The sequence below is a fragment of the Dasypus novemcinctus genome, chromosome 31 (genome assembly GCF_030445035.2).
Source record: "Dasypus novemcinctus isolate mDasNov1 chromosome 31, mDasNov1.1.hap2, whole genome shotgun sequence".
Lineage (NCBI taxonomy): Eukaryota > Metazoa > Chordata > Mammalia > Cingulata > Dasypodidae > Dasypus > Dasypus novemcinctus.
Window position 1 is genome coordinate 39819879 of NC_080703.1, and position 12806 is coordinate 39832684.

A 12806-nucleotide genomic window follows, 5' to 3' on the forward strand; every position below is an offset into this window, starting at 1 on the left:
GAACGACTGCGCTGTTGAGCACCTCGATCATAAAAGAGCAACAGTGTCCAGTTTGGAGGCTGAGCCTGAGAAGCTTCAAAACAATTTGGCCAATGAAAAATGACAGTCATGTTCCCAATGTGTTGTAGGTGAAAACAGCTACTATTGCCACTGAGAGGAATGGGAAACCAGAGAACAATACCATGAACATTAATGCTTCCATTTATGATGAGATTCAGCAGGAAATGAAGCGCGCCAAAGTGTCCCAAGCACTGTTTGCAAAGGTTGCGGCTACCAAGAGCCAGGTAAGAAGCTCGAATAGGCGTGGAGAATGTTTGTCCACGACGCCCATGGAGTGCTCATGGAAAGAGGCGTCCCCTTTCCGTAGGAACTTGCTTGACGGAGAGGTCACAACCTCCGGGATTATTTTCTGAGTTTTAAGCTGAGGCAGAATGTTCCAATTCAGCCAACAGACCGTTGGCTTTGTTTCCTCCAACAGCCATTCCCTAGATCAATAATTTCTCGATATGTTTCTGAATCTCTGCTGGTTAATGATTGTTTTCAGCAGAATATAGTAACGTGTAGGAAGTTTCTCAACATGGTCTATTGCTTCATTATCACTTAGATAGCCTTGATTTCCATCCTAAAATACTACAAACAATAGCCAGTTTTTTTCTGTTCCAACTTGGGCCTGTACAACTGTTATGTATACTTATTAAAACACACACACACATGCATGTATCTTTGCATGTTAGTGATTTTAGCTTTTCTATAGACATGCAGTGAGTTGCAATTGGAAAAGTTACAGATGCCTACAAAACAAGATGAAAAACTCAACAAAGGCAAGATAATGTGATTGTTTTATCCATATAGTTGTCATATACTGATAATTTATGCTCAACGAAAGTAGAGTCATATATATATGAACAAACTAATAATTATTTATAAACACTTCTCCAAAGCCACGGTTACTTTTTGAAAGACCAGAAGAATGCTAAACTCTCTTCCCCTTGGCAAAAATATTTGCTAGCACTGTCAATGTGAGGTTTAGAGGCAGTCGGGCGTGAAGTGTAATTTTAACAACTTGAAAATGTAAACATATTTATTATCATTAACTGACTGTCCTTTATAAAACAGCCTGGCTCTTGTCAACTTCTGATAAAAAATATACAATCCTGTGAATATTTACAATAGGATGTTACAATATGAACTTTCAGCTTTTCCTAAAATTTTACTCTGTAAGCATTAGTAGTGGTTCTTGATGGAAGTTTTACTTTCGAAAAAGGTTGTTCTTGTTTAACTTATAGGCTGGAAATACTTAAGGGATATCTTGGAAATGTTATATAAAAATGATTAAACTCAAGCTGTGGACTGTAAAAATTATAGCTTTATAGGCCACATGCCTGCCTCCCCTTCAATCACTGTCAAAGTGATAATTTCTACAATAATATGTTTCTTTTATTGTGAGATTCTAAACATCAAGTGCTGTTTAAACATTAAACTGAATTGTTTATGTTAGTGCGCTACTCAGCGTGTCATACATCAGGCCACTGTAATCTCTCATGGAATGTAAAATTCTGTCATGAATCATGGCTTGTATATCGGAAATTACTGTAATTTTGATTGGAAATTACAGGGCTCTTGAAATGTTTCTAATTATGATAGAATGTTAGAGCCGCTTCAAACCTGTGTGCGTCTTCAGATGTCTTCATTTACATGCCAAGACTATGCGTTAAGGAGAATGTCCTGCTCTCCCTTTACCCCTCACCCATGCACCCCACACATTCTTGTTGTGGCTGCTTCACCTAATTAGGATGGGAATCTCATATGGAAATGTGTGAAATCTTGCCTTTCCTGTGATCCCCGGTCTTCTTTCCTGACCAGCGCAGTTTGTTTTTCTCGAGAATAACAGACCGTATTTCTGTAAAAGCCAGTTTCCCCAAATCTCCAAAATAGATAAGCAGAGACAGTAGACATGTATTCTTGGTACAGGCATAAGCCTTAAAACAAAATAATGCAATTCATATGGAAATTGTTAGATAGCCATCATTTCATTGTCTTTTATCTTCAAACACTCAGCCAACCCTTCCCTCCCTAACCCCATTTCCTTTCTGACAGTAGCATCACCCTCTGGCCGCCAGCTCCTGGGCTGCCCTTCACTTCATTTCTTCTTTTAAATGAGCCGGGGCTTCTCTTCCCCAGGGGCTGAGTTACCGCTCTTGAAATCATTCAGACAGTGGCGGCCATTGGGTGATAGCGTCATGGGCGTGATGCTCTGGGGAGATTGTTTTAAACATGCTGCTCCTGTGCTCCTGCCCTAGGCAGCCTGCAATGCCTTGGCAACTCCTGTGCACCTGCCCTGATGAGCTTCCCAGAACCCCCAAAGGTTTTAGCTCAGCTTTTCTCTGTCAGTGGTTGAGAGAGAATCCAGCAGGTCACTTGTCGGTTTTAGGGTCAAGCAAACTGTTAACTTCTGTTCTCTCAGATAACTAGTTTACTCTAGTTATCTCTAGCAGAACATTTTTGAGTTTTCTCTTGGTTGGTCAGTTTAGGTTTTAGGGCTCCCCACTTTAGGAAAATGTGTACACAGTGGATAAATACTTAGAAGGGAGACATAGGCTATATGTCTTAGCAAGAGAGAAATTCCGACTTAACAAGGAAAGGTAGTCATTTACTTCATTTCTTTTTTCCTGCCTTGATGTTTTGTGAAGAAGACAGAAGAACTTAACAACAAAAATCTTCATGTCAGCCCGACCTTTCTCATGGTCAAAATTCATAACTTCCAAAATAGATACTTACGCCTCAGGTCTGTGTGCCAAGGATTGTCAAAGTGAGACAGAGGTTCCCCGAAACGAAGTGCACGTGAAGAGCGAAGGGCCAGCGTGACTGGCTTCTCAGCCCATCTGCCTCCATCTGCTTCTGGGGCTGTCCCTGATTCTCCAGGTCGGCGTAATATTCAGCACCGTCTTTGTGTTAGACCCCCATCTGACATTGCGTGTTAGCTGCATTTCATTCTCAGAGAATCCCTGGGAGCTGGCGTTATTTTCTGCATTTTAGAGATGAGGATCACCCACCTACAAAGTAGGAGAGCCAGCCCCAAAGTCTCTGCCCACTCCCACTGTCGCGTTATCCCTCCAGAGTTCCCAGGTAACAGGTTCAAGGCCAGAGCTCAGGGTGTGCTCTGCTCCAGGAAGAAGGACTTAGGAATGTTGGGCTGATTGAAAACAGTGAGGACTCTCCTCTCTTCCTTGATGCAGTCATGTAATACAGGTTCTTACCAGCATGAGCTCCTGGGAATCCAGGGAGTTTTTTAATGCCGTGTGGGGCTGGGGTTTCTATCATGATGGGGGAGTCTAAAGGAGCCCCAAGTCCAGGCTGTGTCACTCCTGTGATATTGGGAAATCACTTAGGCTTTCTGAGCCCAAGAGTCTCTTAACGGAGGAACAGGTCACATGCTATAATGTACGCAAAATGGCTTTGTGAGCTACACAGCATGAGACACAGATGTGCCACCTGAGAGGCTCAGTCTTCCACCCTGATAATTCAGGCGTGATTTATTTATCACTTATTTATGTGTCTCAAATACCTTTCATTCTAAAAGGTATAATGCTTTAGATAGATGTCCTGAATGGCAGCCAGCATAATTATTTTAAAATTACTGCAGTCCTGGAATGTTCTGGAACCAGGCACAGCACACTTGCAGTATGCAAAGACTAAGGTGCAAAGCACTGTCAGTAAAAGAAACTATCTCGTGTCGATTCTACCGTTTCACATGCATTATGTTCTCTCTCCTCGATGAGTAATAGGAATGAGATAGTTTTTAACTCTGATAGAAACGTCTGAATAAAATATGCAAGTAAAAATTGAAGGTAGGCTACTCTTTCTGCTTGGGTAGGAAAGCCGTCTAATGCAAACTTTAAAAAGATGATATGCCTTAAACATAATGTGAGTAGCTATAAATGAATACACTTTATATTCTGGGTATTCAAATAAGCAGCCGTTTTTCCAAGTGAATCATATTGGAATTTTATCAAACATTTAGTCTGATAACATTCAAATAATTGTGAGAGCAGAATTTGCTAATTTTACTGTTAAAAAAAATAGTTGATTTGGGTAATAACCATTATGGTATCAAGGTTCAGTTACTGTTCATTGGTTATAGTGTTTTCATATGGGAGATGGAAATGGGGTTTTTTCCTTAATGGCGGCAGATGTTGGAATCTAATTTTATTCCACAGCAAACCCCTTGAGAGCTCTGAGGCTTAAGGTGTATGTCCAGCAAGGGGACATTAGCAGCACCGCAGGCCTTGCCTTGTACATTGAATTGTTACATTGATTTTCATGTTTGCAGAGGTGGAGCGAGCAGCTACAGTAGTGCAGTAGGAAAGTAAAGGGCACTGCACTGCATCACCACTTGTGTTTAGAAAATGATCGCGCTCTAGTGCATTATTCTTTTAGGTAAAGCAGCTAGTATGATGGAAATCCTATCTGACAGAACAAGCTTTTAGTATAATCTTTTACAGTAGTCTCTACCTCTGAGTTCTTAGAGTTATAGGAATCTTTGGCAGTTACAACTCTGGCTCGTTGTTAGGTGTGTTTTTAAATGCTAAAAAAAAAAAAAAAAATAGAATTTCTGCTTCTGTGAAAATGTCACAACCGGTAGAAAAGACCATGTAATTTAAAGTCTTTCTCCTTCTTCCATCTACTTTGCAGACACTTGTCATTGAGATTCGAGAAGTTCTCTCCTATGAGATGGAAAGGAGAAAGGGAGAGAAAAAGAGTATGTTCATGCTCCTTTGGTTCTTAGGTGCGGGGAAAAAAAGCATTCTCATCTTTTGGATTTGAAAATTCTTTAAATGGTAACCAAAAGGTCTCAGATACAAGTAAGACGTGATATGTCACAAATCAGTGGGCCTAGAAATAGGGCTAAAAAAAGTAGCTTCATTGCAGGGAAAAGAAATCTATCGTGACAAAATCCAGGGATACAGTGATGAGACCGGTGACACTGCATTCTGCACTCTAGCATGTTAGGGCCTCTTTTCTTTTGTTGGAATTACGTGACATTTCACAGCAGCCCTACTTTGAGGCTCTGTGCTGATTCATTCTTTCGGATGTTCAGGTAACAACAGACTTGGCTGCTACACGATTTCACCTGTGCAGCCTCCTGTTTAAGACACACAGGAGGCCTCAACCGATTTGAGTGTCACGGTTTCTGTTATTCCCAGTGCATCCTTTGCGAGCAGTCTGTGGGAAGATCTTGACTTTGTCCCCACCGCCCCTGCTCTTGGGCAAGTAGAGTTTTCTTCGGCCAGGGTAAGAGCATAGAACTGCCCCTCTAAGTTCTCCATCTTGTGCTTTTTTCCTTTATTTTTTTTTAACTGGGTATATGGCAGACCGTGTGGCAGTAGCACTCAGCTTTCCCTGGATTCTCGGGCCTGGAGGAAAATGGGGCAAGAGGAGCCCTTGGAGTGTGTGGATGGAGAAGGAGGACAGTGCACTACTATCCTGAACAGTGTCCAATCAGCTCAGCCTTCTGCCCATGCTCAGTTCAACGCACTTTTTTGGAGGCCCCCCGTGCTGCATTCTTCTGTTGTTGTTGTTAGAAACTGGGGCTGGGGATCGAACCCAGGACCTCAGTGTGGGAGGCTGGTGTTCACCCACTGAGCCACATCGGCTCCTCTGAGTTGTTTTTTTTTTCGTTCATTTTGCCTGTTGTTTGTTTTTGTTTTTGGGGGTACCGGGGATCGAACCCAGGACCTCACCCATGGGAAGCAGGCGCTCAACCACTGGAGCTATATCGCTCCCCATGTATTCTTGAGTAAGACGGTTCTGCCGTTGTCGGTTTCCTCTCTAAGGTGTTTGGTGTTAGTAGCCACCTCCCATAATTTCTTGTGTCTGAATACAACTGAGAACCCGTTTTGGAATCAGTTTTTTTAAAACCTTGACCTGTCATATTTCTAGCTGACTGGTAAACAGGACTTTTTAAATCAACAGCTTTAAATACATAAATAATGATCGTACTCTCACGATTTGAAGGCATTCGTTTGTATGTTATATGATTTTTTAAGGGCTAGTTAAATCTGTGGATCTGAATATGAACCCTTTCAGATTTCTGTACGCTAGAAACAAGCATATATTTTAATAAACCCAGATTTCATCAAGGATGTTCAGAATTATCATCCCCAGGTGGAATACTTACTTACCGGTCATGTTGGCAAAAAGTCATGCAAATGGGTATTTGTTCCCAAGCTACTTGGTGCTCTCTACTTTACGAAGTCGAACAGACTATCGGCAATTATCTTATTACTACTTTTGAATCACGTACTATTTTCACGTTTTCCCGCTAAACGTAAAAATTAACTGAAGGTCATGTAAATGCATTTTTCCTCATCCACCCACTTCATACTGTTTAACCAATACAGTTACAGTCAGAGCTCATTAAGCCCGGTTTCCCAGTCTTTAGAAAATGGCACAAGAAAATGTTTAGGTAAGATGTGAAGCAAATTATTTTGTGAGTCGTGGGCCATCTCCTCGAAGAAGGTCATCTTAGGTGGAAGGTCATGCTTTATGAAACAGGGGTAAAGCGTGTCAGCAAACATTTTATGAAACAGGGGAACCAATTACGTATGTCCAGAATATGCCTTCATCAGAGGCCACCTTCTGTCATAAAAAAGCTTTACCATAAGTTGAAAGGTATGGAAAGATCCTTGTTTTGGAAACTCTTCTAGAATCAGCTTTGGCCATTGAAGACTTCGTTCTTCAGGACAAAAGCAACTGTCGACAAACCAACGGGGCTTACCTCTTAGTAGGAAGGACTCTCAAAACGGAATGGCAGGCAATTAGATTTAGCACGGAACTGTCATGCTGATGTGATCCCTCCCAACTAACCCACCAAGTTAAAAGACAGTTTGCAGAAGTCTCAGCAGTACTCTTTTATGTTTTGGATACTGACAGCAGTAGGTTTTATTTTTAGTTTTATCTTCTTTTTACCTCATATGAGAAATGAAAATAAAGGCCCTGTGAAATGAATGAGCTATGAAAATGCACTTATGCAAAATGACAATAGAAAAATAGCTCTGGAAGACTCTATACCATTAAAACTTCCCTTCAGTGAATGGTAGTAAGGGAGGAATAGAAGAACTTATGTTGGTAATATGAAGCTAATGTAGATTTTTCCTGCCCTGCCTAAAGAGTACTGCCTTCGGTATCTTAAAAGTACCTTAGAGGTTACTCATTTTTATAAGCATAATTCTTACGCTTTTATACTTGCAGTTCTTTTGCATGACAAAATGACACAACTAAGTTGTAGAGCACAGATTTTAAATATGGATTTTTTTAACGCTTCGTGGAAATACAGCCTTTCTGTAATTTATCATTAAATACCTTGTAAAAATACAAGGTCCGAAGTGCCTTGTGGAGTTGATGTGCAGTTGTCCAATGGACGAAGTTGTCTTTTTTTTTTGTAAATCTCAGTCTACTTCTGTTGTCCGTGCCTAGAAAATCTGTTCTCCTTTGATTCCTCGATTCAACAATTCCAGGCGCTTTTGCGTATTTCCGTGACAACTCCCCTTTCCCCCAGCATGCTCTAGGCATTGGGTTTACACACACTGTTTCATCAACTGCCAACCTCCTCGGCCGCCTCAGTGCCTCTGATTCCGTAAATCAGATCATCGGCAGCATGCTGTCATATAATAAGGTGTCTGATCCTTATTACCAGTTTGTTGATGCACAGACTCCTTCAAATTGACCATTGCAACACATGGTTTCCCCTGAAACTAGCTGTGATAATTAGCGTGGTTCTAATGAGACAGAATGTCACTGATCTTGTGCTGAACTGTCGCGTATCGACGCTACGGATGGGAACTGTCAGAGCCTGCCATCTGTGACAGGGCTTGGCATATTCCAGTGGCAAGGTAGAGCATGCTCAATAGAGAGTTTGCAAACAAATGGCCCTTTCCTTGACGCGGGCTCTATGTGCTGTGCAGCTCGGAAGAACGTTTGCCCCAACTCTGCCCTACGCGAAAACCATCTTGAGATCCAAAGGGGAATATACACATTTCCAGGTCTGTTGTGTGTTACATAAGAGAGGAATCTTTTGTTTAGCAGGTGAATTTTAAGTGGAATTCCTTCCCCCACCTCCCTTTTTTTTTTTGTCTCTCCCCATTGTCCCATAATGTCATTTAACAATAAAGCGGTCATTTAAGATACACCCTCAATTTTAAAATTGCCTCGTTGGATGAGATTTGTCGGGGAGCTGAGGATGGATCCTTGTTAGAAAGCAGTCTGATTTTAAAAAGACAGCGGGGAAAAGAAAGAAAGAATTCAGAATGTGCACAGGAATACACACGTCGAATAGAAGAATTAAAACGGACAGGACGGTTAGATCTGTAGGCTCCAGAGAGAAGTAGAGCTTTTTTTTTTCCGCTGGAGTAAAAGTCCGGTGCTGCTTATCATTCCAAAATATGCTTTGTTGCTTTTTATTTCCTCCTCTCTGGCAGACCACACAGGGCTTGTTCTGAGGAACATTTTCACTAATCTGATCAGGCAGCCAAATACGCCGGGAAAACTGCTTTAATGATCCCGCTAATTACCTCAAGTCAATATGAACTGTATTATTAGACTGAGGGAAAATATTCCATTAGGTCGTCCCCTTGGGAGTTTCTCCGCTTTGTGATGTCACCAAAGCCTTCACCCTCTCGCTTGTAATTAATTTTATTTACACACGCAGGCACGCACAAGGTCACACCTGCACAACCGGCGCTGGCCAGGGAGCTCGTGGCACTCCGGCTTAATCAGATCTGTCATAATTACCATTCTGCATGTTTCTGACACATGCTGTGAAATATTTCAATTTAACTGCCGCTACCAGCACAACCAGATGTAGTGCAAGTGTGGCTGCATTGGAAATATTATTCCTCAGGATAAACTCTCTCCTCCTCCTTTTTCCTTCCCCACCGCCCTCCCCCCCCCTTGCAGCTAATGTGGCACAGAAGCTGATGTATCCTGTAAATCTTGAATGCAGCGCTAGATTGATAACAGGCGATTAGACAGTTTAACCACAAACAGCTTGTTCATTTTTCACAAATGAAAACCACATGTGGTGTAACTAAAATTTCAGGACCCCCCCCCCCTTTTTTTTTTTTTAAGGGTTGGGGTATGTATGTGTGCGTGGCGTTTTAAGATGTGCTTAAATAAAAATGCAATCGAAAGAAGTTAAAGGTCTAGAAAAATGGGGACGTCGTCTGGTGATTTCCAGGTTATTTTATCTCAGCCTTCATCATCTTCCATGCTTCTGTGTTCACCAAAACTCAAATGGGGAAAGACATTGTACTCTCTTTTTTTTGGCCTTTCCATTTTTTTTCTGCAAGATTTCATTTTGGGGGAGGGAGAGAACCTCTGTGCTTTTTTATTTTTTCAGTGTTAAACCTTTTATTTAAACAAATACAAAAATTTCCATGGTTGGGTAGATGAACCGTTTTTTTTAATTTTTTAAAAATGAAAAGTCATTGCTATAACCCTGGTGGTCAGATCCTCGGTACTCAACAACAGAAGTGGTCCCGATCAGGAAGTTTATTTCAATGGAGATGTTTGTTGATTTGCAGAATCCTTTCGAAAGGCAGAGTTTTGAAAACCAGTGAATTCTTTTTCTTTAGAAATGTGGGCGATACCTGGCAGAAGCTACCAGCGTTAATACCAGTCTCAGAAGATTGCAGCCATAAAAAATTAAAGTACTGGTGCCATAAGAAGGCACATAAGCCGGTTGAAAACTACAGCTGAAAAAGGAGGGAAAAATAGGATTGGTGGTGATTTGAAATGGTACCTCTGGAGAAAGTCCGCAATAACCCACTTTAGAGAACACTATGAAGCATCAATAATCTAGTTAAATGTCTTTTAATGCCAAATAAAAGACACCCTTTTACTTTTATCTTTATTTTTCTTTTACTACTTCAGTTATGAACCTAGCTTAGAACCTTCGTAGGATCTTTGTCATTACTCATGTTAGCTAACTTGATGAGAAGTGCTGTTTCCTAGAAGATAATGCATTTTTCCCCGCCTTTGTTCCCTTATTCATTTTCTCTCCCTTATTGTCTCACTTTTAAACAAAATCTTTGCTTTTCCAATTTTTCGCTGGTACTTTCTTCCCTCATTAAATTGACTATGTTCTGTGTATTTTGTGTTTGTTCTATATCATCCTATTTAAAAATGTAACATTTTTCCCCCTATTAATATTTCTTCTGGCTTAGTTATCACCTTAGTGAGAGAAAAGTATTTGTCATTTAGTTAAAACCCCCTTTCCATCTCAGCAGCTATGAATTTCACCTGATTAATGCCAAATTGTTAGTTCAGCTTCTTTGTATAATGTTAATCTACCTTTGTACCCATTTTGCAAGACTCAGTTAATGTAGAAGATTTGATTGAATACCCACATAACTGACCTGTTAGAACACTGTTTCCTGCTGAGCAAAGATATAGCCTCTGCATCCTTCTTAACACAAAGATGAAAGAACCCATTACTAATCAGTGAGGCCATCCACCCCTGCTGCAGTCACTTGTATTTGATGAATTCCAAGAAGGAGGTTGCTGTCCATGCTACAGTTGTGTAAGGATGAGTCCAAGAAATAAGGAAAATGATATAAAAACGTTACAGCCTATGATCCTTGCTTTAATAACCCTGATGTTTTTGCATGTCCGCTTCAAGATATGTTAGGGAGAAACTAGCATGTGTATGGAGCCACATTTTACAACCCCTGGTAGACCTCACCAGTTAAAGGAGCTTTGAATCATTCATTTGCAAATGAAAGATTCTACTCACAACCTGAAAGATCACCCCCTAATTTTTTGTGTTTGCAAACAGTAGTTTTTCTGTGTTAGGGTTTCTTTGTATCTAGAATTCCCATTCATACAAAAAGACCCAGAAAAGAAAGTGTAAGAAGAGTTGCTAATATGTCGGGATGCTGACAGAGTTTGAGAATATTCCGTTTTTTAAGTAGGAGAGAAGAGAATGCTTTTCCATTAAATTTTATTAGCCCACAAGAAACCCACTGTTCAAAGAAAATGTTGTAGTTCTCTGTACTGATCCTGCTAGGTCCCTGAACAATAAAATTTCCATGTATCTGTTACCAAGTCACAGGTGAAGATTCAATAGAAATACGCTGTACAGATTTCCCTGCCTCAGGTCCACCAGCTCGCCATCCTTAGCCACCCTGCAGCTGCTTCTCCAGTTCTCTCGGGCGCTCATGAAGTGGTGCGGGAAGGCCAGTCGGTTTCCATCGTTACTCCTTGCTCTTATCTTTTGGACCCCACTGCCTGCGTTTTTCCATCCTCCTCGTTTAAGTCATCCATCGCCATTTACAGGGTAGCTCACTTTTGTTACAGACAAGTGGTCCCTAGTTTACAAACTCAAAAATGTTTTACTCAGCGACTTCATCTTTGCGAGAAGGCATTGAGAAATGCAGGGGTGGGGGTCTCCTCTCACTGCCAAACTGCGTAGCTCCAGGCCAGGCGCTTATCTTCTCAGGCCTTTTGCTTCCCCTTGAGGAAAATAGACTAAGTTGGGTCAGATTATATCTAATGCCCCTTGCAGTTCTCTAGAGTTCTGTAAACTTGTGACTCAGACAGGTGCACCAGTGTGAAAGAGGATGCTATTTTGATTGAAGGTACTGCTGGCAGGTGAACCGGTCCTGGAATGAGTCACAGAAAGTAATGTTTTGAATAACAGAAGGACTTAAACTGTGGGAGAAAAGTGCTGTTCTCCAGCCCATAGCCGAAAGGACATAGAGTGCGTCGAATTAATTCTTTGGACTCTGGAGTATGAACTCAATGTTAGACTGTGTGAGATAGGCTCGAGACTGCACAAGGCTTGTTAATAGATACATGGAAGAATCTTCCTCTTATTATATGGTGCCAACAGAGGCAGTACAGAAGAGAGCATGAGATGAGCTCAATCCAGTTTGGGAACGGGCTAGGCTTAGTGCGAGTGGAGCAGAGATGGCTTACCATGGTAACTTGAAGGCTGCAGGAGTTTCCTTTTTAACCGATACCTTCAAGGTCCACCTTTAGCCATTCTTTCCTTTTTTTTTTTTGGATTGATTTCTGGGAAGGATAGCACATTAAAGAGGGAAACCAAAAAGTGTGAGAATGCTAGGCTCCTGAGAAATCACAGGTTTGGAAGACGCTAGCGATACAGGAGTAAACACAAAAAAGGAGACGGGGTGCCAGCTCATTTGAGGGACTCTCTTGAAACCTGTATTTGCAAGTCTGCAAACTGGTACATGTAGCATTTAATAGCTACTGAGAAATGCTCAGCCCCAAAAGTCTCCTTTAAATATTTACCCCTTTTACCTATGGTGCCAACACAAGTGCTACTTGTCAGGGGTGCTGCTTGGCTGGTTCCTTGCTGGAGTATTTGGTGGTTTAAATGAAATGCGGGCTATAAATAAAATATACATTCTCAAACAGACAAATGCTATTAGGAAATCCAGCTCAGTCCATGCCAGGCTGTTCCTGTTTAAATTGCCTTCTTTCTTCCTGGCTTGCAATTAATTTTTGCTGGTATGTTTGGAGGTTGGGGGAAGGGTAATCACCTAATGGGTAATGATTTTATTTTAGTATTTTGATTAAAGAGACTAAATAACTTGGACCCCGGATAGCCATAAGACCTAAAGCCTCATCCGTCAAGCTTAGTTTTTAGATATTTTATATTTCTGGATAAATTTAGCATTGAGCGACTCGTAATACAAGGTCGGGGGATGGTTGTATGTTCAGTTATTTCCTGTGTGTCCCCACCATCTCTTCTCATGTTTTCTTTCTTTTTCATCCTCTGCCAC

General features: G+C 41.2%; 1 protein-coding gene across 10 annotated transcripts in view; it reads left to right on the top strand.

Annotated features, from left to right (window-relative positions):
• Positions 1 to 12806, top strand: part of SATB1 (SATB homeobox 1) — a 97998-nt gene that overhangs the window by 65499 nt on the left and 19693 nt on the right. For all 10 annotated transcript variants that reach the window (XM_071212877.1, XM_058290777.2, XM_058290778.2 and 7 more), the window contains exon 9: positions 129 to 284. In XM_071212877.1, coding sequence (XP_071068978.1) covers positions 129 to 284 — 156 coding nt within the window. The remainder of the gene's footprint in view (positions 1 to 128; positions 285 to 12806) is intronic.